Source organism: Poecilia formosa, unplaced genomic scaffold (assembly GCF_000485575.1).
Source record: "Poecilia formosa unplaced genomic scaffold, Poecilia_formosa-5.1.2 Scaffold57, whole genome shotgun sequence".
Taxonomy (NCBI): domain Eukaryota; kingdom Metazoa; phylum Chordata; class Actinopteri; order Cyprinodontiformes; family Poeciliidae; genus Poecilia; species Poecilia formosa.
The window spans coordinates 422,556-446,708 of record NW_006799996.1 but is presented as its reverse complement, the minus strand read 5'-3'; the positions used below and the strand labels follow the sequence as shown (position 1 = coordinate 446,708).

Below are 24,153 nucleotides of genomic sequence, written 5' to 3'. Positions count from 1 at the left end.
TCAGCATGCACATACTCCTTACTGTTAAGGCTTAAAGGGATCCAAGATTAGTTGAAGATGTTGGCATAAATATGTTGTAATTTTCCTATTGACTAAAAAATTGCCATTTGTGATACACCAAACTCATATTTACTTTAAAAAATGTATGTCTTTTGTTATATTTTTAAACCTGCTGGGTTGATGACGTCATTAGGTCCATTCTGCACTGGAATCTACAGAGTAAAACACTGGAAGGCTTTTGATAATACCACGCTGTGTCACTATTGACAGTGATAAATTAAAAAAAACAACAAAAAAAACAACAGTGAGGTGAATCTGGATGCTTCCCATGTGAAAAAGAGTGCAATGGTAGAGATCCGGAGCCGAATACATCTTCCAAAGGACATAGATTTTTATCCTCAACATTTCTCTCCAGAAGACTTTGAGTGATTTGTATGAGCAAAACTGGCGATCGTTGCCTTAACAAGCTAAAAATAAGTGCTATGCCACAGTTTTTATCCACAAACCCCGCTGAAACTGGAGCGAAAAGCACTGGGAGAAACATTAGACAGACAGCACTGGCAGCTCTTTTAAATGGTAACGGAGCACTACTGCCGCCCTGGAGGAAGACTGGACTGGACACAGAGCTTTAGAAGTACTTACCGGATCACACAGTACAACCAGATGTATGTATCATTCATCGTTTAATTTACGAAGCCGAAGGTATCAGTGGCAGCAAAACACCAGCTCCTACGGCTAACTCTTCCTCCGTTTGGTCCTCCTCATCTGCATTACCTCTTGTGATTTCTTCATTATGATCGATTTCAACGCTCCAGTTCAATTTAAAAAGCTTTAATGACGTTATTTATCACTGTTATGGATGCAGCTAGCATAGTTGGACCATTAAACATCACTTATCCAGAATGGATTGCAGCGTGAACAATATGGAGATGTTTGTGTGACGATATTTTATTAAAATGTATAATAACTAAACAGCCTACAGTATTATTACTGTATTGTTTTTACATCTACAAGTATTACTCATATAAAATTGATTGTTAAGACTAATTGTGGATCCTTTTAAAACAGTGTTTTTCTACCATAGTCCACAAGACACAATGCCCTGCATGTTTTAGGCATTCCCTTGTTCAGCACACATGATTTCCACTGAGGCTGATTAAGAGGGTGTTGCTGAATGGGGTGAACATCTAAAACATGCAGATCAGAGTGCCTTGAGGACCAGNCCTGGAGGGACTATGTTACTCGATTGGTCTGGGAATTCCTTGGGATTCCCCTTGAGAAGCTGGCCCAAGTGGCTTGGGAAAGGGAAGTCTGGGCTTCTCTCCTTGGGCAACCCATTCCCAGATTAGGGGGAAAATAATGGATGAATGGATAGATGGATAAAAGCTGAGGAAATCTGCATACATGCCCAGAAGCCACAGAGGAAGCTGTTGAACCAATTTGATTTTATAGAGGTTTACTCAACCCACACCCATGCACATAAAATGTGAATTACAGAATTACATAATACTGCTACTCAAGTTCAAGCATGCCTGGTTTGAAAGAATTCAGCTATAACCTCTGAGTTGTTTATGTGTTTTTGCAGCTGTGTGGTGGATGAGATGGATTTCTCAGGTATGGACATCGATGACGCTTTGAGGAAATTCCAGGCGCAAATTAAAGTTCAAGGGGAAGCCCAAAAGGTGGAGAGACTTATAGAGGCGTTCAGGTTTGTATATGAAAAATACCTAAAGAAAAATGTAATTCAATTGGTTTGCCCAGCAAAACAGCTGTATGTGGATCCCATGAAGATTTAATCAGGCTCAATGGATACTAAGTTAGCTTTTTAAATGAGACACAGTTCAGTAGACTCTATAAAACCTTTATTGACAAGGACAGATGGACGTCCAGTCCAACTGGCGTCCAAACAGTTGCAGTTTGCCAGGTCTTATCTGTGTCTCAAATGGGTATTGATAAAAGTTTAACTTGACCTATAAAAGGACATTATGTGTCTGTGGACAATCCCTTCTGGGGCCCACTTTTGAGTCAATTTTGTACTCTTATGGGGTCCCATATGTAAATTATGGCTGGCTGTTGACTAAAACAAAGCTATAAGGTTTCAACTACTTCCTTTTTGTTTTCAGTCAGAGGTACTGCGTGTGCAATCCAATCCTGGTTCGGCAGTTCCAGAACCCTGACACCATCTTCATTTTGGCGTTTGCCATAATCCTCCTCAACACGGACATGTACAGCCCCAACATCAAGGCAGAGAGGAAGATGAAACTAGAAGATTTCATCAAGAATTTGAGAGGTGCTGACCCATTTGCAACAGCGAAACTTTATTAAACACAAGAGTTTCAGCATGCACATACTCCTTACTGTTAAGGCTTAAAGGGATCCAAGATTAGTTGAAGATGTTGGCATAAATATGTTGTAATTTTCCTATTGACTATTGACTTACTCATATAAAGTTTATTGTTATGACTAATTGTGGATCCTTTTAAAACAGTGTTTTTCTACCATAGTCCACAAGACACAATGCCCTGCATGTTTCAGGCATTCCCTTGTTCAGCACACATGATTTCCACTGAGGCTGACTAACAGGGTTTTGCTGAATGGGGTGAACATCTAAAACATGCAGATCAGAGTGCCTTGAGGACCAGAATTAGGAAACATTGGCGATTATTTCCTAAAACCATTAATGTTCTTATCCAATCCAAGGTGTGGACAATGGTCAGGATATTCCCCGGGACCTGCTGGTTGGGATTTACCAGCGAATACAGAAATGGGAGTTACGGACCAATGATGATCACGTCTCACAGGTGCAAGCGGTGGAAAGGGTCATTGTTGGCAAAAAGCCTGTGAGTTTCTATAACTATTTAAGGCATCAAAAGATGGGATTTAATGGATTTTTTTCTGTAAAATTTATTTTGTCTGTTTCTTTGGGCATGTAGGTGCTGTCCCTTCCACATCGCCGGCTGGTGTGTTGCTGCCAGCTCTACGAGGTGCCTGACCCTAACAGACCTCAGAGGACAGGGGTTCACCAGCGAGAGGTCTTTCTCTTCAATGACCTGCTAGTGGTAAGGCTGACTTTCAGACTGCTATGATATTAAAGTTTAAATAATTGATCATGCACTGTGAATATATCAATTTTTCATTGCACACCAGGTAACCAAAATCTTCCAAAAGAAGAAAACCTCAGTAACTTATAGCTTCAGACAATCTTTCCCTTTGGTTGACATGCAAGTCCACATGTTTCAGAACTCATGTAAGACACTTTTTTTAATTTTGTACCTTTCAGTTAAACCTAGTTTTTCAGTTTGATCGTAACATAAATGTCTCCATTTCTAACTAGATTACCCTCATGGCATCCGCCTGACCTCATCCAGCCTCGGCGGAGAGAGAAAGGTTCTTATCGTGTTTATGGCACCCAGTCAGCAAGACCGCACCCGGTTTGTTAGTGACCTCAGGGAGAGTATTGCTGAAGTCCAAGAGATGGAGAAATACAGAGTGGAGTGTAAGTGCCCCATCTGCTGGTCATTTCTGTTAGTTAAACTGTCCTTGTTGGTTATCACAGCCATTGTTCTAGATGTTTCTAAGCATGAGAATGGAAACTTATCCAAGTTGTTGTTGTTGTTGTTGTTGTTGTTGTTGTTATGCAGCTCATTTCTCTGTGTTTTCTCTCTCTCATTTAATATTCCCCTGTGTTTCTATGTAAATCTGCAGCGGAACTGGAGAAACAGAAAGGTGTGATGAGGCCCAGCTTGCTGACGGGCACCGTGGTTGGAGGAGGCGTAGGTGTGAAGAGCGATGTTGTGAATGGCACCTTGGGAAGGACGAGCTTTGATGACAACTGCTCAGTGGGTGAGGGTCTGAAGCGCACAGCGCTCAGCTCATCTCTCAGGGACCTCTCGGACACAGGTGAGACAACATCACCGCTCAGACAACGTCAAAACCATTTCTCTAACATCATCTCTCCTGATTGAGGTTGGCCGATCTTGCTCTCTCTTTCTAGTCCTAAATTATGTTCCTCTGTCTTGCAAAACTCCTTTTATCTCTTGAGTTTTTCAAATTTTGTCTCACTACAAGACACAAACAAACTTTGAAAGCCTCAGAAAGAATGGTTCAACCTACTGCAAAGAGTGTGGTAAAACTACAAACCCAACTTGACCTGGTCATGAACTCAAGGAGGATATAAGTTAAATAAGCATCACAACAGGATCGTGGCTGTAGTAACTCTGAATGATCTGCTTAGATTCACAGTTCAGATCGGAGAATCTATTGACAACTATTATTCCACCACTACACAAACCTGGTTTTCATGGCAGAATGACAAAAAAGAAGTTAATTGTTGAAAGAAAGACATAAAAATACACAAGTTACATTTCCACTGACCATATAATTGTTCAATTTGACATTTAGAAAACAAGTTTGCTTAATGGAAACAGGCTAATTTTGAAAAAACTCTCCTTTGTTGTTTGGATGAGGTGGCTTTTTTGGCTTTATTGAAATAAACCACATTTTTATCAAACTTTGGTTTATTTTTTTATGCTTTTTTCACATCACACGAGTCATGTGCTCAACAACCGGATGTTACCACTGGTGGAAACCACAAAGAAGACGACAGGAAGTAGTCGGAGGATCATGAAATGGCATGAATTTAATTACTTATTACGTGAACTAACAACTTATTCACGTGAAATTTTAATCACGTTTGTTATTTAATGGAAACACTGCAATTGCAAAATTGTATGTTTTTGACATAGCGGAATATTGAGAAAGCTTTGCACAGATTTGTAATGAAAACGCAGCTACAGCTGCATGATTGATGAAAGTGCTGTGATACCAAAACATAACCATTTGGTCTATAAAACGCAAACAGCCAGACCTGCACTGACTTATTGGCCAGTCGATTTATCTGTGTCAATTTCCTTAATTTTGGGATATTGGTAATCGGCCGATACTTACATCAGAAGCCGATACGTTCCAACAATCTTATTTACCTCAACGGAGGTCTAAAAATCAACCACTATCCTCTTCTGCTCTCTGCTGAGAGTTTTGACTGACAGACCGGCCCACCAGGGCATGTCTGCAAGTTTGCAGTTAACTAGTCATTCACTGTTGCCAATACAGGGACATTTTTGTTACATTTAGCAAAATTTCAAAGAACAAAAAACATTTGTTTTGACCAAAATTGGAATCAGCTGTTCAAGGTTTTTATAGCTCTGTAACTTAAGATCTGCTAAAAAACTGCAATCGGTGCACCTCTACTGCATTTGAATGGTTTTATTTTATTACTAACCCATATAATTTTGTTAGTATCGCCAGTCAGAGAAGAAACCTAAATCAAGAATCAGGAATTGCTCTTCTGACACACTTTTCATTCATCTGAATAACCTTGGGCTATTTTGCAAAGAAGAATCGACAATTATTCTTTAGCAGACATACGGCAAAAGACTAGTGGTTGTAATGCTTTATGTTGGTCTATAATATCTCAGTAAAATGCTTTAAGGTTTATGGCTTTAAAGTGACAAAATGTGAAAAATGAGCAGAATAAAAATGCTTTTGCAAGGCACTGGATTCTTGTAATAAAGAAAAAAATCAATCTTTCACGCTTTGCTAACCTGATTCTTCCTGGTGGGGTGCAGGGAAACGTGGTCGCAGGAACAGTGTTGGTTCTTTGGACAGTACAATGGAAGTAAGTCTATAAAAGATTAGCTGAGATTAGCTAAAGGGCTTACATTTTCCCTAACCGCTGCTCTGCTTTCTGAGTGCACGTGCATATCGACTAACCATGCATGTGTGATTTCTACACTGACACCCTTTGCATGGCTTTTGCAGTTAAATCCGCCCCCAGCATGTTCTGTGTGCCGACGTCAGGAGGAGCAGGGATTGTAATTCTCCAGTGTGTCTTTTAAAACCTGATGAGTTTTTATGTTCCCAGGGCTCCATCATTAGCAGCCCGCAGCCTCACCAGCGCTATCCGATGCCGGGTGTGATCCCTGGCTGCTACAGCACAGAAGATTTCCGGCCTCATCGCCCCATCCTGAGCCCCGGATCGGGGGTGGGGGGTGGGCCGGGGCAGCAAATTACCACTGCTGGGACAGGAGTTGGGGGAGTCTCCAGCAGTGCAGAGAGACCAGGAGCGGGGGGCGGACCTGGGGGGAGCAACAGCAGCAACAACAGCGGCTCCTTCCTGGGTTCACTCTTCGGCAGCAAACGCGCCAAACCACCAGGGCCCCTTATTCCACCGGGGCCACCATACCCCGCACCTGTACCCCCACTGACTACTGGAGGAGCCCCTCCTCACTCCCCTTCATCCCTATGCCAGCTGGACGGGGGGGCTTCCAAGATTCAGGCACTGCACGCACAGTTCTGTCACGTGGGCACAATACAGCCTCCGCCACCTTACTACCATCACCATCGCTTCCACGTCCAGCCCGCGCCCCCTCCTTTGCAAGGTGTGCCCCCTCATACTTTACAGAGAGGCCCGCTACCCTGTCGTCCTCCGGTTGGGCCTCCGCACGTCCAGCACCCGCAGCTGGCCCATCTCTCCCAGCTCTCCCAGCATGGGCTTCAGGGTCGCTACACCAACATGGTGGTCGGATGTCCCCCCCCTCTTTCTCCTCTCTCCCAACATTCCCAGAGCCAGCAGTTCGCCCTCTACCACGCGCAGCCCACACAATCTGCCAGAGGGGCCGGCGGCCCTGGTTCCAAACCCCCGCTAACGTTGTCTCTTTCCCACCCCCACGCACACTCCCAAACCCACCCCAGGCACGCACAAACGCCGCACCCAACCAGCCATTCCACCCATCAAACACACTTTATATTCGGCACGCTGCCCCACAACCTGCCGTCCGCCTCCGTCAGTGCGCATCACGCAGCCTCCGCCGCCCCGTATCTGCCCCAGTACCCTCCTCTCTCCTCTATCCCCCCTCCCCCACCACCCTCCCCTTTCCCCCCCCCTTCGTCCCCCCTTACCCCTCTTACACCTCTCTCCCCTCACCCCCCCCAGCACCCAGGGCAGCCTCAGCAGGGGCCGCAGGTGACAGGGGCTGGATCGACAGGTACGGTGGGCAGCTCCAAATCCAAACCTATCAACCGGATAAGCACCGTGGTGTGAGCCGGACGTGGAGCTCCAGAGGCCACCGCTTCGAGGACAGATACGAGGAGGCGGGCAGGTCCCGGACCCGGAGCAAGTCTGCCCGGACCGAGAGCAACAGCAGCAGCGCTGGCGACAAGAGGAAACGCAGGCTGCTGCGTCTCTGCTACTTTCACCTTCGCTTCCCACATATGTAGGCGGAGCTAAGGTTTGTTCAAAGTAAAAAAAATCTGAAACTGAAAAAAACATTTAATCTGAAAAGTAGATTTTAACTTTTTTTTCATTTCAAATCTTTATTTTCAGCTTCAAAATTGTTTTTTCCTGTTTCAAATCTTTTTTTCAGTTTTAAATCTTTTTTTCAGTGTTGAACTATTTTTAGTTTCAAAACATTTTTTCAGTCTTAATTTTTCTTTCTCTTTCAATTTTTTTATAGTAAATCTTTTCTTATTTCAAAAGTATTTTTCAAGTTTCTAACTTTTTATCATTTTTTTATTTTTTCAGATTCTAATCTTTTTTTCAGTTTTAATTTTTTTTTTCAATCTTAATTTTTTTGTTTCATTTTCTTTTTCAAAAATAATTTTTCTTTTTCAAATCTTTTTTTTTGTTCAAATGTTTTTTCAGTCCCAATTCTTTTTCAGTTCTAAATAATTTTTCAATTTGAAAATATTTTTTTCAGTTTCAGTTTTTTTTTCAGTTTCAGTTTTTTTTCTCTTTTGGACAAACTTGATGGCCACACACTTTTGCCACACACAATCAAAAAAAAGTCTATAGCCATATAATTTAAAATGAAACTAAATCTATATCTGATTATAATGCTTAAGTTTTACTTGTTTGAAGTCATGAGTATGTATGAGAATATTTCCATGTACAGTACCAAGATGTTATAATGTGACACTGGAAAACCAGAGTGTTCCTGTATCCACTGGCTCACAGTGGGTTTGTGAATAGAGACTGAACCACCGAATGCATTCCAGTTGTAGTTTTGCTTTGAAAAAAGAAGAAAGTTGAAAAAAAAAGAAGAAGAAATCTCCCTTGACTTTGCAATAATTTTCTTGGCTTCATGATGTCTCCATCCCTTGTTGCTAGTTTCACTTTGCCATTTAGGCCACTTCTTTATTCTGAAGAAGACCTCAGATATTTGCTCTGTCTTAAACTTCTAAAACTATCGCAGGTTTTTAACGCTGTTCTGCCTTTCTGGTCTTACATCAGCTGGAGTCATGGGGCTTGCTAACACTTTCTGTGTGGGTTTGGAAATCTAATCAGTGATACAAACAATAATATAGTTTAAGTGTTTCTGAACCTTCTTGCTGTTTTATTGATATTACGATATACCTGCTCTACATGAGTATAATCAATATTGTCCGATCATTGTTTTGATCAGTGATTAATTATATCAGCAAATGTTTGTAAAGTATGTGCACATACAGATTCTCTCATTTTGCCATAACCACTGGAGGGTATTCTGATATGTAAAATGTGGTTTTCTTTCACATTATCATATTTTTTCTTTTCAGTCTTTAATGTTGAGTATTATTTAGTGTTGAATTAATTAAGTTTGGATTCCTCCAAACAGAATCACCTTTTAGATGACATGACCAACAACATTAAGATTTATTTAAGTTTAATTGAGGTGATGTCTAAATATAAGAATGGAAATGTAATTATCAATAATCAACTGACAGTTAAGGTCAGAGTTTTGCAAACAGTAATGTCAAATTAATTTTTTTTTTTTATTGATTTATTGTTTTCATTTTATTCCAAGGTGGAATAATTATACAACACGTAATTTAGACGATAATAAGGAAAAAAGCTTGAATATGTTGTAGATTTTATCTGATCCACACAGAGCAAAACTTGGTCGTACAGGTTAAAAAAATGCTTGCTTGTTCCTTTGGAAGTTTCACTTTAAGCAGATGTTAATTTAGCAGATTTGGCCTGTTTTATAATTCTTGTCTTGTGTAGTAAATTAAAGAAATGCCAGCATTAATGACATTTCTTAACTATTTATTGTTTTAAACCCCCCTCAAGATTTCACCCTGGCAATAGAATAGCTTAAATAAATCATTAGAAACGCAACATTCATATAATATTTTGCTCTTCATGACTGTGTGTAAGCCTCTGACTAAGGCTGCGGTCACACTGCAGCCTGAAGTGACCCAATTCCGAGTTTTTTTTTTTTTTATTTTATTTACTTTTTTATGCCTTAATGGGATCTGTATCTGATCTTTTCATGACAGCCTGAACAAGACAGATTGGATTTTTTTTCCGAATGCGATCCAGGCTGCTTAGATATCTATACGAATCCGATTCTAACGTGACCTAATGACCAGGTCGCAGCCAACCGACTTGAACGTCATTGATACTCGACAAACGTCACTATTCTGCGCCCTGACACGTGCAAGCGGGAAGACAAACAACAACCGTGGCGGACGATAATGAGAATTAAGTTGTTAATATGCAACTCCGGTCGGCAACAACTTCAAAATCGTAAGCTATGCTTCATCGTTAGCGTCCATGTTTACTTCCGCAAACATCGAGCACTTCTTCTGTTTTTATGGCGGTTGGCAAAACACTGAGCACGCTCTCGATGTGTGACGTTATTGCGCCCTCCACTGTGCATGCGGGACACTTCCAGGTCGTTTGCAGTTCACACTGGAGGTCACATACACGTCGCATATATTTGGAAGTGTGAAGGACCACGGCAAAAAAAAAAAAAAAATCCGATTTGAGAAAAGATTGTAATTGGGTCACTTCAGGCTACAGTGTGAACGTAGCCTAAAACTGTATTTCCTTATGTCAGATTTTGGTTATTGTGTTTTATTTTTCCTTGTTGAGAAAAGCACACTTTGTGGTTTTGCACATGTGAGGTCTTAAGTCAGAAATGGCCTTCTCCTAATCTTCCCTCTTCTGTCACTTTGAAAATCAAAATACTATATTTTCTGATACCTCAGCATGTCGCTGAAGGCTACTTGTGTGAAATCACTACAATAGTTAAGAATGTAAAATAGCCTGCAGGTACATACTTTATTTTATGTATTTTTTTGTTTTGTTATTTATTAATTTTCTTGTGGGCTGTATGTAAGTGTTACCCCCTTTTTGCTACTGCATTTTTCAAGATAAAATTGAGCACTGATGGAGTTCATCTTCAGTGCCATTTATTACCAAAACTACATATTTTTTTGATCCAGAATAGAATAAATCATAGAGGACAAAATTAAATGTCAGTAAGATGCTGAAACTTCAAGAAGATTTTAACTTTTTAGAAGGGATTTTAAGAAAGTTTTGAGAATGTTAAATGGAAAGTATTTGTTGGCTATTCTTTTTATTGTGTCCTTTTTAACTATTCCTGCATGAATATATCTGCACTTATTGAATAGATTGTACTATATAAACATGAATGTACATATTCAACTATACATAGGCTTCTTATAATTATGGGATGAACTGCTCCCATTCTGTATTCAGGTGCGTGCATGTGAGTCCCACTAGGTATGCACATTTAAAGCAAAGACGGGGACAGGAAATGTTGTCCAACAGGATTATTGACCTCTTTTCTTCTTTTCTTATTGTTTCATACTGCCAGAGCGAGAATGAGTTACAGCGATTATACATTCAAGGCCTGGGAAATGTTAATATGTCAGTGCACTTATTGATATTATTTTTGAACATGATTTTCTTTTTTTGTGTACGTATTACATGTAATGGAAGAATAGAGAACTGAGATGTGAATATTTATTGCTTCTGATAAATTAAAGTGTCCTTGCAGTGAAGTAACAAGTGTGTGTGGGTGTGATTTATTTTCACTTTCACAACTTTATGGTTCAGAAAAAGTGGCATAAAATATGTTTATGCATTTTACCAGAAATGTTATTTTCTGTTGATCCGAATGTTAGAAAATTTAGATCAAATCTGTCAAAAGTAAGCAAATCATACATGTTTCTTTAAACAATGTGATTGGTTTATTTCCAACTGTTTGTTAGTAAGCGGTAACTATTGATTACTTTATGGATTAGTTTAATTTCTAAAATGTTGCCAGAGGTGTTCAAAACTATTGAGGGCCAAATGTGTCACAATCTTATAAATAAATAAGTAATTTTAATATGTTGTACATAATAATACACATACAGTATAACAATTGAAATAAAAAAATAAATATTTATATGAAATAGATCAAATTTGTTTTATGTTTTCTTAAATGAGCTAACACTTGATTAAATAAATTGTAGTCCACATTTTAAGTCAAATAATCTTAAGTTTCTTTGTACAGAACATTTTAGCAATAATACCAGTTATTAAACAAGCATTATATTTTGTCAAATACCATCATCAAATATACATAAAAATATTAATCAATTTTCCAGTTATTATTAATCAAAGGTAACTCTAAACAAGTGAGTTTTTGACATTGATTTAAATTAATGAACTCAGTGTTTCGGCTGTTTTGAAGTTTTCTGGAAGTTTGTTGCAGATTTGTTTGGTGTATAAAATCTGAATTCTGCTTCTCCATGTTTGGCTCTGAGTTAAAAATGTTTACATATTTTCTTCTTATAAAAATCATATATATAAAAAAGTTAAAAAATAATAAACTCATATAATTTTAAATAATCTGAAATGTTATTATTATGAATCCTATTATATTTTTTCCTATTTTTTGCTTGTTTATTTTTGAAAAGTTATTAAGAAGGCTGGTTTATACTTACACTGCAAAAACACAAAATCTTACCAAGTATTATTGGTCTAGTTTCTAGTGCGTATATCATAACACACTGGAAATAAGACGAAACTAACTTGCAAGTACTTTTTTTAAACTCAACAATTCTTTACAATTGGGAAAGAAGTGCTGGTTCCATTGGCAGACAGTTTTGTCCTGGTATATGTGAAATAATAGTATGTTTTCATCAATATTAATGATTTGTTTACTTAAAACAAGCTCCCAATTTTTACAGAAATGTCACTTGTAAAATTAATTTTGTCTAGATAAAAAATACTTTACTTGGTAAATTTTTGCGTTTTTTCAGTGTAAACCCTACCTCACTAATTCTGTAAAAGCTTTGAAAGGTGAGCATTTCCTTTTATGTTATATAACATAACACGGGCTGTTTGAGATATTTCTACTGCTATTTTTTAAACATGAGTGTGATGTGATGTCGACATCTTAATTTCCGCAAAAAGACACCAAATAATGTTGACCTACTTTCTCACACAACTGTGCCATTGTAATTGCATGGCATGTTTGCGTATGTGCGCACTACTTTCAGGAAGAAAACGTGGGAGGCGGCGTGTGCATATTTGAGGTTGTACTTCGGCCATGAGAAAAAGCTAAGATGGCGTCTCGTTAAGATGCACAGGATGGCCTGAAGAGAGTGATGATGTTGATCGGAAAATGATTTATCACGACAGTAATTGAGAAAGTTTGAGATTCTCGTTTAGTATTAAACGAACATCAGCCACTCATACATTAAGCCCGTGCGGTTGGCAGAGCGGTGTGTATGGAGAACCGAAACTGAAAACGGGTCAACTTTGCTAGCCAACAGAACAGGACCGAGCACAGCTGGTTAGCTAACCACCAACAGAGGAAGGAGTGCGGCCACAGTCTTTATCATACCCCGGGACATCGAGGTGTCTTCGGGTCAGTCACAAGAATTCAGCTAGACACTTGTACTATAGCGGAATGGATATATAACTGGATTTTTGTTCATGAAAAATACTTTATAGTCGACATTACCAGCGCTGTGTAGTCATGGGTTAGCAGGTCTGCGGTTACATTGTTGACTCCTTCAAGCCACTCAGTTAACGTTAGCAAACGGATGCTAGTTATCTCCACCAGTGGGAGGCAGTGGGACGGTGCTGCTAGGAAAATTTGGAGGCCTTGATGCTAACCCAAGCTGTTGGTGGTGTTATGGCCTCTCGTTGCTGGATAATGGACGTTAACTCGGGTCATTTTCATCAGTAGGAGCAGATGATTGACAGATAATTTAGCTTCACGGCTTTTGTTTTTTAATACTAACCGTGTTTAACGGCTGTCGCTAAAGGTAAGCTTAGTGTTTTACGTCAGTTCTCACAAGTTTACTTGCTAACACTGTCAGCTAATGGGATAAAATAAAGAAGCTGGTTTGTATCGACCTTAAAATGAAGCTATGTGTCATTTTTGGCTTAATATTGATGTTTTATGATAGAATTGTAAACCAAGCCCTGCCCACTTATAAGTGGAGATGCCTTTCTGGCCTTTTAATGCATCAGGGTTCATTGACTCAACGCCATTGTTTGCCTGAAGGCCCGTGAAAAATATAGTTTACGCTCATTGAAATACTAACATCAAATTGAGTTTATTTTAAGATTATTTTCGCGAATATTCCCGAAATGGATCTAAATCTGCTTCCAAACTCGATGTGATTGTTGCTGTCTTCTCACATTAATCAACAAATGCTGTCATCTGCTAAACATTTGCCTTTTTTTTCTTATTGTTGTGGAGTAAAACTGATGAAGTTTAAGGTTTTGTTTACAGCGTATCTTCACGTTTGGTGATTGGTAGCACTCATTTGTCTTCTGTTTGGATTTGCTGAATTAGGCCTAAGGATTGTTGTGTTCACTCTTTCCTATTTTGAAAGAAATAAAGGAAAACATATGGTTGGTTAGGTACATATAACCACCTTCAGACAGCTAAACATAGCCAGAATTAGATGGGACATATGTAAATATATAAACATGAAAAATGGCTGGTAGATGTTTCCATGTGTTAAGTAGATAAGAAACGCCACTGTTATGCAAATTATTGCTGTCAGCTCAGGTAACTGTTGTTATGCTGTTAGGTAATGTTTGAAATTGGACTAAAAAGGTGTAACTTGAGTCCTTCTGGCCTCTCGTGCTGGGGTTTGTTTTGTTGTGTGTGATGTTGGGGGAGGGGATTTCCTGGACAATAAATTGAATCCTGGGGTTTTTCCATCAATAGAGAAGCAAAGATTATAGAAACTACTGTCCTGTGAAAATGATTGAATTGGAAAATGTGACATATTTGAAGGAACCATCAAACTAGTGCTAAAACGAGGAAGTAGTGATTTTGAAAGACTAAACATATTAGGTATTGTTTGAAGAGACTTTAATTGAAGTTTGAAATTAAAATTTTATTTTAAAATATCCTTTATTCTAATTTGTTTTCCTGTCAGTGGAAGGATTTGTTATAATATCCGTCAGGTAATGAAAACATGTTTTGGCTGCTCAGAAATGTAAAATTCTGGCTACAAATAGCTGCACAGATTCAACAAACAGAAATATTGATAATATTGTGCCCATTTGTTTGTGTGTAAAGCTGTTTAACTTGTTTTTTTGTGCTTTTCCTGTTGTCAGGGAAATGGAAGTAGAAGAGTTCATCCCCCCGCCGGAGTGTCCTGTTTTTGAGCCATCATGGGAGGAGTTCCAGGATCCTCTGGGCTACATCGCCAAGATACGTCCAATCGCAGAGAAGTCTGGAATCTGCAAAATCCGACCTCCGCCGGTAACTACCTGCTTACTTCTAAGTTACGTTGCAGAAACTGGATGTTTTGCATTTTTTTTGGCTTTAACTAATGTTAGAAGAACTCAGGCCTTCCCTTCAACATGTCTCATCTTGATGCAGACAGTTTGGTGATGTTTTCATGCAGAGAACCATGAGCTCATCATCTGGGCTTTCTCTCATTGCTTAAAGAGATATTAATCACTCTGCATGCAAATGAAGAAAAAGAAATCTCTGACTTATTCTTTTTATCATTATTGTGACACTTAGTAAACAGTTTGAATGATCAAAATCTTTTCTGACTTAAAACAAGAGACGTTTGGTTGGATGTAACTTCAGACAGCCAGAAAAAAAGGCTTATGTCGTTTTCTTTTTTTAAAAATTCGGTATATGTAACTATTTGTGAATTTATGAATATTTACAGGGGAGATCTGACATTTTTTAGCAATTTCCTTGAAATTATTAATTATTCCATAATAAAATGAGATTTTACTCTAGATAAGTGTTTTTTTAATCAATATAATTTGCTGGAAAGCCACATGTAAGCAAGAATTAAGCTCAATCTAAGCACAACTTTGCAGGATAATTCACAAGTTAAAGTTTGAATTTCTTTGCTCTCACTCAGGACTGGCAGCCTCCGTTTTCAGTGGAGTTGGAAAACTTTCACTTCACTCCTCGCATCCAGAGGTTAAACGAATTGGAGGTAAGGCTCGTCTCACTCTAAACTTTGTCCTCCAATAAAAATTTGCCACATTTTCCAGACGCATTTTGGAGCAGACGGCTGCTATTGTGTCTCAATTTAGTTTCATGCTGCACTAAATGTTCTGCAGCTGTGCATCTGTTCAGCCGGTATCACGACGTTATTTGGGACCGTTTTGTTCTCATTTTAGGCTGAGACCAGAGTGAAGCTCAACTATTTGGACCGCATTGCCAGATTTTGGGAAATTCAAGGGTCTTCTTTAAAAATCCCACATATCGAAAGGCGCATTCTGGATCTGTACAGTTTGTCAAAGGTGAGTAAGTCAACATTCGCTCAGGAATGTGGGCTGTTTGTCTCTTTGAGAGGATTTAAACGGTGTATTTTTTCATTTTTCCTCAGATTGTGGCGGATGAAGGAGGCTTTGAGCTGATCTGTAAGGAACGACGATGGGCTCGTATCGCGCAGCGGCTCGGCTACCCTCCAGGGAAGAACATCGGGTCTTTGCTGCGCTCACATTATGAGAGGATTGTCTATCCATTCGAAATGTTCCAGTCTGGCGCCAGCCTCACGGTATTACTCCACTCTTAAGTTGTATTTTGCCAGTTTTTTTTATTTTTTATTAAATTGCAATAAATTAAAAATTTAAAGAGGCAGGTTATTGTTAATAACTAATCTCCATTTTGAACTGAGATTGTTATTTTTTGTTCGATTTGAAGCATTGCAAGCCAAAGCACTATGATGGAGAAGATGTGGATAAGGAGTACAAGCCTCACTCCATCCCACTGCGACAGTCGGTGCCGCCGTCCAAAGTGAACAGCTACGGACGCAGAGCAAACCGGTGCCAGCCTGACGTGAGTCACCCGCCGCTGCTTATTTCTGATGCCTCTGGAGCCAGAAACGCTCCGCGGGAAACTATTTTTGATGCACACTATCCAACTACACCTTTCCTCTTATTGATTGATTGTTTTAATAAGAAGCAAATTAGAGAAAATCATGTAGTTTACCAGCAATGGTCCATCACTCAACATAGTTCAGATCCATCTGTTTGCTTTTATTATCTGTGTTTTTCACCTTGCAAACTATAACTTAAGTTTGTTCATATATGAACGTTTTACTGACTGTTGAGCCTGTAAGAAACTTGTTTTTATGCCATTGGGGAATTTCTTTGTATTTACAGTTCTCCTGCTCAATCAGTAATTGGGTGGTTTTGCCACTTTTGGTTATGACTAAATAATTTAGAGAAAATATTGAGAAAATAAATGCAAATCTAATAAGAAAAAAACTCACCTTTTCAGCGCCTTAAAAACTTCTAATTATTTTTTTCCCCCCTGTTTTCTCACATTAAAACCAGAAAGCTTAATAATTTAATTTTTTTATTTGAGGTCTTGTGATAAACCAAGTCTGCTGTATATAACTATAAAGGATAAGAAAAAATATACATTTTTATTCTTTACAAATCAAGTTAATGTAAAAATTCCCTCCTGACTTGTTAAAAGACATGAAGGATGTCGTTGCGACTCTCCTTCTTCTCACCGATTCCTCTGGACGACATCTAAGAATCCCAAGAGGTGCTGCAATCTTTATTTATTTAAAAGAGAAGATATTTTGGTTCAAACAAGAGATAAGTCTATTTGTTTTTATTTTTATCTTGTTTAAACAAGATATTGTTCCTGAATTTATTTGCAAACTCTTGCATTTAAACACTTCTGTGCAAAATGAAATTCAGTATATTGATTTGAAAAGTCAACTAATTAGTGCTTCTCCTATTTCAGTATACATACACTTGTTCTGTTGAAGGCCTCAGTTTTTTTATTATTATTACTATTTAGTAAATGTTAGTGAACAATTCAGTTAATCAGGCACATGGCACATAAAGTTGTGGAGATATGGTTATAGGCTAAGTTTTTAACAAATTTAAAGACGATGCAAACCTTAAATGTACTCCAGCGTAATGTTTGCCACGTAGAAGAAGGCGCTGTGCTCAGATGAGACCAAAATAAACCCTTTTTGTTTATATACAAAGTACTTTGTGTGGTGGAAACGACAGGGAAGCTGCATCTGATGAACCGACGGCTGGAGATGAACATTAGAGTCCTGCTGGAATCACAGCAAAACGTGGATCTGCAAAGTATTTACTGCGGAGGCTGGGATACGAATACAAGGCTCTGTTTTTAGACGCTTATCTGTGAAGACGTCACTTCGTTTTTATCTATTATTCATGTTGGTTTGTTACATAAAATTGCAGTAAAATGCATCAGAAATTGAAAAGGTAGGATGTGAACTTTTTAAAAAAAATGTTTTGAATAGACAAATACCTAGCTTCCTGCTTGTTGCATAATAACATAACATCTAATAAATTTCAAATTAACAAATTAATTTTAAGAAAACACAATAACTACAAAACAGGAAAAAAAATAGCTGACATAATCAAAAAGGAGAGGGTAGAAGCATAGCTTATTGTTCAACAAAAATAACTAGAAAATGCATTTCTTGCAAAAATGCAGCATGAATGCTATATGCTCAGAGTTTTTGGTAAAAAAGGAAAAATCCCACCCAACAGTATTAGAAATTGGTGCAGAAAAACTAAATTTGAAGGTCACAACAGTTTATAAGCTTAAATAAGCTAATAAAGTAAAACTAGCTAAAATACTAATGATCTTATTTAGGCTAGCACCTGCATGTTGACCTACCGTAACAATCCATGCACACTGGGAAAAAAAAATCCATGTAAAAGCTAAAATTAGCTAAAAAGCTAAAGCTAGCTTTAAAAGTAATGCTAGCACTGAGGCTAGCAGCTAGCATGGTGGCTACAAAAAAACATTCTACATGCATGTACAACGAGTTCTTGCCAGAAACAGGAACTTGTTGTACATGCCCATATGATCGCATATATTCACACAGATGGATACAGTCTCTAGTTTCTTTTTTTCCGTCAGGGTCTGTGTATCAAAAAGTTAAACTACTTTCTGGGCAGGAATAAACACCTTTGAGTGAGAAACATGCACACAAGTTAGAACCGTTCAGGTAAACTTTGTGCTGCCAGGTCAAAGTTCAGTCACCTTTTAGTTGCTGTATCTTGTGAACAACCATCCACGATTGAAGGCAGCGTCATGACTTCAGCTTTCTGTTCCATCTGAGTCGTCATTGTCTTACATTGGAAGCTGAAGCCTCTCATGCTCTCTGTGCATGACGGCCGCCCGGATCTGCTCAGCGCCAAGCATGCTGTCCGCTGCTCAGCTGCAGAGCGCGTTTCAACCAGGACGGCTCACGCTGTGGCAATATGTGGATTCATTTTGTGGAAATCACATGTGCACATATTTGTTTTTTTATGTATATCCTGATCACTGCAAGGCAATAGCTGCAAAGGTCTGTGTCCTTAAGTAGGCCTGTCGTGATTGTAGATTTTGCTGGACGATCAATTGTCCCAATAATTATGGCGCTAAACAGTAATGTTGTTTTAAGACCATTATCAAGTTTAGGGATGCACAATGTATTCACAACATCGTTATCGGCCGATGTTAGTCATTTTTTTAACATATCTGTAAAAAAAACAACAAAAAAAAAAACACTGGGCCGATATGAACAATCAGTATTTATTTTATCTCTTTCTGGTTGGGTTTTTTCCGAAGGTACTGAAAAATACATAATACCAATAAATATTGGTTATCACCATAATAGCAATATTGGTATCGGATATTGATATTGGCCCAAATTTTCATATCGGTGCATTCCTAAGTTACGTAATGGTAATGGTATAATAAATTGGATTAATAAACGTTAAATTCTAATGAACAATTAACATTTGAGGAACTGGAAGACATTTAAATATGCTAAATAGATTAATAAAAACAGAAACGACCAATAAAATGGAAACTGAAGTTTCTGTAAAACGTCCTTCACACAAAATGGATATTTGAGACTGAAGACTTTTATCATCCAGATTTTTGCAGAAAAGTGATAAGTCATTCAAATGGAAACTATTGAGTTTGACTTAATTTATCACATGATTAATTGATTTACTGCTTATTGTGACAGGGCTATTCTTAAATAATAATATAAAACATTAAGTAAACAATTGTTGCTGTTAAATTGCTCCCTGCTCGGTCAGAAGTGGAATTAGGAGTGGACCAAAAATCAAATCCTGTTCAGATAAATCTTAAGTCGACTCAGATAATGTTGTTAAGTCCGCCATCTTTTAAATGTTGTTCTTCTTTTCTCACGTTTTCTTCAGAAATTATCTCCACTCTTTGTCTTTCTGGTTTTCCAGGAAACATTTGGGATCTATTTCAGTGTTTTCCCTTTTCTACAGCTTTTAAAAATTAGACTATTTTAAAGTGTTTCTTTATATCTGACAGGTTGAGTAACTTTGGAGATTAAAACTGATTTTCCAGTATAACATCACAACCCCATAAGACTGAACACTGCACTTGCTCTTTAGTTCTAATGAACAGTAAAACCTGATGTTTAATCATCAACCAAATGAATAAACTCTGCGGTCTTATTATGGACATCAGGTGTGTTTTCTGTGCTTAACTTGAGCTGCGCGACTATAATCGAGTTTCTTCCAGCGAACTTTGTGGCGTCAGACGAATGTTTGTGTCCAGAAAACGATTCGGTGCACTCAGAGCGGATTCCAGCTTGCTTGCTTTCCATCCTGCTGCTCTGCTTAATTCTGCCGTTATTGCTTTGTGCTTCTGGGGTGTTTGGTTCCCTGCTCACATTCTTATGCTTTCCTTTGATGCTTTCTCATCCAAATATACAAAAAGGTAGTTATTTTTACTAGCTGCATGATGTGAAAATGTGTTTTACTCTGTTGTTGTTTCTATTGCACACACAGCTTCTGGGTCAGGCTCCATCTGGTTATAACATTCCTATTTTTACATGCATATTTATGCTTTTCTTCACTTAATTTGACATTTTCTCCTTTTTGTTGGTATATTTTGCAAATTGAATTAAAAGTGATAGTTGTAGGACAGCGTGTGAAGATGATTATATCCAAAAAACATGTAATGTTCCATGCAGTTGATGGGTTTTTCTCTCTAGTAAAATATCAATGCATCTGTCTGAATTTGAACATAACGTCCAGATATTCTGCTTTCAGTTGTATGCAGCCATTTTGTTTACTAAAGCAACCAGAAATTAGACTGAATTGTCATTGTTACCTACCTGTGCATACATTAAATTAAAATAAACATAATCAAAATGTTACATACATACTCGTTTGGATTTACATGGAGTACGCCAGATATACTTTTATAAATTTTAATGATTAGCACTGGCAGTAGTGCGTTTGTGACTCGTTCTATACATTTTGAATTGAAACACTGAAAAAACATAAAACATTACAAAGCAGCAAACAGATTGTCAGTAGAAAAGATTACGTGGTTTAATGCTACAAATGCTTTAAAGTCTGAAATAATTTTTCATAAAATTAGTTTGAAATGAAATGTTTGAGATATTTAACTCTTAAAACCTCTTATAAACTAAATTTTCATCTATTTAGTTTCTCAAGATGTTTAAATTCTCTAAACACTTTTTCAGTAATTCTGTTCTAAATACTTTTTGCTCACTAGATTAACTAATCATTTATTAATATTCCCTTAATTTCAAACTGAAAATTAAGGGAATAATTAATTATTATTCCCTTAATAATAATTAATTATTATTAAGGGAATAATAATTCCCTTAATTATGAGTTCATAATTTAACTCATAATTAAATTAACTCATAATTATGAGTTAAATTATGATGTAACTCATAATTTCAAAGTCTTCAAATAATTATTAGACATTGAATTTGAAAAATTCAACTTGTAAAACTGCGATGATTAATAATGTGATATGGTTGAATATTTTGGTTCATCTAAGAACCAAAATCAGTCAAAAAAAAGTTTGTATATTTTTGTTAATTTTCATGATTATGGTCAACTTCAAATAACAACCCAGTTCTGTTGTTAAACAAAAATGTTTTATTTTTTTTTTTAAAAGAAGACAAGAATGCAGACAGCACGGTTCAAGGTTTCCCCCAGAAAACTTGCTAAGCCCGGTGGTTGGAGCGCTCTGCAGTCATTCATCCAGCTTCCCGTCGTGTTTTTGAGTTAAAAATATGCTTAAAGTTGACAGGAAACTTGAAAATATCACTTGATAATTATGTCTTATTGGAGGATTAATACCTGAACGCCAACTATAAAATCTTAAAAAATGCAAACATTAAAAAATAGAAACTTAAATAAACAATGGTTAGCCTGGTGGGGCACAGGGAAAGCCTGGTGGCCCGCCAGACTTATAATACACTGGGGGAAACCCTGCAGTTGTCATATAAACAGTCACGCCACAAATGCTAAAGAAGCTGGCTGATCAAAGAGGCTTTTTCCAGACACACTGATGTAAATTTGAGTGTAAGGAAGAAAAGTTTGGTCAGAAAAAGTTTCATTTTTTGCATTGAGCCACTCCCAAACCAGAGCAGACACCAGAAGCATCTCAGGGGGAGAACAGACTGTTGCCCAATGTTGCATAAATCTTCTCGTGCATTTAGTTTAGAACCCAGCGTACCAGAAGCTGTTTGAAGTCCAGCCTGACACAGTTGGCGATGATTTAGGATCCATGTTGTTTGCAGATGAAGGTGCAGCTGGAAACTTTAAAGCACTTTTTGCTTCTCTCTTTTGCCAAAACGTCTTTTTTTTTCCAGCAGGACAAAACTTCTACCCACACTGCCAAAAGGTCCAATACCTGCTTTAATTACCACTGTTAAGATAACAGTGTTAAAGTACCCAATGAGATGATTAAATATTTCAGATAAAATATCTCCTGTTAAACTGGGTCTTTGATTATAAAACTTGCTAGTGAAGCTTTAGTTCTCATTCCAATTTATTATTTATCACTGTTAAATGACAGAGTGGAAAATACTCAGCTGGACTGGACAGATTCAAAGGTTTGGACCCAACAAATTAGTTTCCACATCCTCAGATTAATCTTCTTCATGCTGTTTCACCTTAGTGTGCATGAAAAGCTAAATTGTAAGTAAGCATTTAATTGCAGAACTTAAGACTTAAAAAATTTAGATTTTTGTCTTAAAAGCTGCCTCATTTAAAATAAATATCTGGATGCAGCTGTTTATTTGCCTTCTTCAAAGAGGAATTTGATCGTATTAAATTGACATTTAGAACAGATTATTACATTTCTTAAAACAAAATCCGATCTTCGGTGGTCTTGAAATGTTTTAATTTGTCAAGACTGCAAATGAACAGAAAAACGCTTTAAATGAGGCAACTCTCTCCAGAACGTTCTGGTAAAGGAATACAATGTGCAGATGTTGAGAGATGTTTTATTCTGGCTCATCTTTTCCAGACTTTACTCCCTGCCGCTTTCCATTTTCCTTGTCTTAGTTTATTGTTGCTGTTATTGTCTCCCCTTGCAGGGTCCAGAGGATCTGGCCCCCCATCCTCTCACCACTGGCTCTCAACTCATCTCTGCGGTACTGCCCCCCTGAGCATAAAGGCTCACTTTCCGCCCCCTCTTCCTTCCTTTTGCTGTCCCTAACCCACCATACCTAAAAAAATAAAGTCTAACTTGTTTTTAAGTACTAAAACATTTTCATTACCATGCAATCACTCCTCTGCTGTCCCCAAAGGACGGGGTGTCGTTTCAGCACAAAAAGCAGTAATTATTAAAATTGCTGTCATCAGTTTTAGCCTTAGTGTGTAAAGACGTATTGCAGAGTTTTCAGGGTTTTACAGATGTTGCCAGCTCTTCCTGTATCCTTTTTTAGCCTTTTATGCGTCTATAAAAACATTGAAACGGCTATAAAAAACGAACTCTTCCAGGGTATTTTTGACTCGCTTTGCTCTTTTTCTTTCACCCATATTCTCTTTACTAATGCTTGCCTTTAAATGCTTACTTGCTGAGCTGTCCATGTCCTAATTTTCTCCACTTCCTTTGATTCGGCCTGCTCTACGATCACTTCAGACGCTAACACTGTGGCTGCATGGGTTCTCATTTGAGTGCACTTACATAGACCTATTGAAAATACTTGTTTAATTAATTAGAGTACAATTTGTGACTAAAAATGGTCAGATTGGTGAAATTTTTAGTTAGTTAAAGCTAATAGTCTTCTATGAGTTTGTCCTACATCATCATACAAATTTTCTTTTGCTTTTTTGCTTTTGCTTGCAAAAGTGTCAATAGTAGAAAATATGAAGCAAAATTGGAGGAATGACAGAGTTGCAGCTACATGACTGAAGGGCTTGCAACTAGAGATGCACTGTGGCAAATTCCTAATCACCAATTTAAAAATGTTTTCACATACCGCTATTTATTTTTTCAGATTCTGATTCTTGTTAAGAGATAGAACCCATAGTGTTATTTATGAGTGTTTGTTATTTAGGGACTATTAGCATTAAAAGGGTTTAAATAGTATATTTTTGTAACAAAAAAAAAAAGATGTATATTTGAAATATATTTTTATTATGTAAAGCACTTCTGGATGGATGTAAACTGCATTTGGTTGCTTTGTACTTGACATGTGCAATGACAATAAAGTTGAATTCTATTCTAAATGACACTTATAGTGTTTAAATAACGCTAATAGTGTCTAAGTAACGCTAATAGTGTCTAAATAACACTAATAGTGTCTAAGTAACGCTAATAGTGTCTAAGTAACGCTAATAGTGTCTAAGTAACGCTAATAGTGTCTAAGTAACGCTAATGGTGTCTAAGTAACGCTAATGGTGTCTAAGTAACGCTAATGGTGTCTAAGTAACGCTAATGGTGTCTAAGTAACGCTAATGGTGTCTAAATAACGCTAATGGTGTCTAAGTAACGCTAATGGTGTCTAAGTAACGCTAATGGTGTCTAAATAACGCTAATGGTGTCTAAGTAACGCTAA

At 37.7% G+C, this 24,153-nt stretch overlaps 2 protein-coding genes across 4 annotated transcripts in view; both read left to right on the top strand.

Annotated features, from left to right (window-relative positions):
• iqsec2b (IQ motif and Sec7 domain ArfGEF 2b) overlaps positions 1-7,327 on the top strand; it is a 50,611-nt gene extending 43,284 nt beyond the window's left edge. The window contains exons 6-14 of the mRNA XM_007553656.2: positions 1,586-1,708; positions 2,124-2,290; positions 2,701-2,840; positions 2,934-3,059; positions 3,148-3,247; positions 3,335-3,496; positions 3,706-3,900; positions 5,628-5,677; positions 5,924-7,327. Of these exons, the coding sequence (XP_007553718.1) occupies positions 1,586-1,708; positions 2,124-2,290; positions 2,701-2,840; positions 2,934-3,059; positions 3,148-3,247; positions 3,335-3,496; positions 3,706-3,900; positions 5,628-5,677; positions 5,924-7,102 (2,242 nt within the window). The 3' untranslated portion in view covers positions 7,103-7,327. The remainder of the gene's footprint in view (positions 1-1,585; positions 1,709-2,123; positions 2,291-2,700; positions 2,841-2,933; positions 3,060-3,147; positions 3,248-3,334; positions 3,497-3,705; positions 3,901-5,627; positions 5,678-5,923) is intronic.
• Positions 7,328-12,377: 5,050 nt separating this feature from the next.
• kdm5c (lysine demethylase 5C) overlaps positions 12,378-24,153 on the top strand; it is a 31,517-nt gene continuing 19,741 nt past the window's right edge. The window contains exons 1-7 of one of the 3 annotated variants that reach the window (XM_007553521.2): positions 12,378-12,710; positions 14,426-14,573; positions 15,196-15,273; positions 15,461-15,583; positions 15,670-15,840; positions 15,987-16,121; positions 22,687-22,743. In XM_007553521.2, the coding sequence (XP_007553583.1) occupies positions 14,430-14,573; positions 15,196-15,273; positions 15,461-15,583; positions 15,670-15,840; positions 15,987-16,121; positions 22,687-22,743 (708 nt within the window). In that variant the 5' untranslated portion in view covers positions 12,378-12,710; positions 14,426-14,429. Of the gene's footprint in view, positions 12,711-12,745; positions 13,114-14,425; positions 14,574-15,195; positions 15,274-15,460; positions 15,584-15,669; positions 15,841-15,986; positions 16,122-22,686; positions 22,744-24,153 lie in introns of those variants that run through there. The other 2 variants (XM_016672236.1, XM_007553523.2) reach the window with 2 other exon arrangements.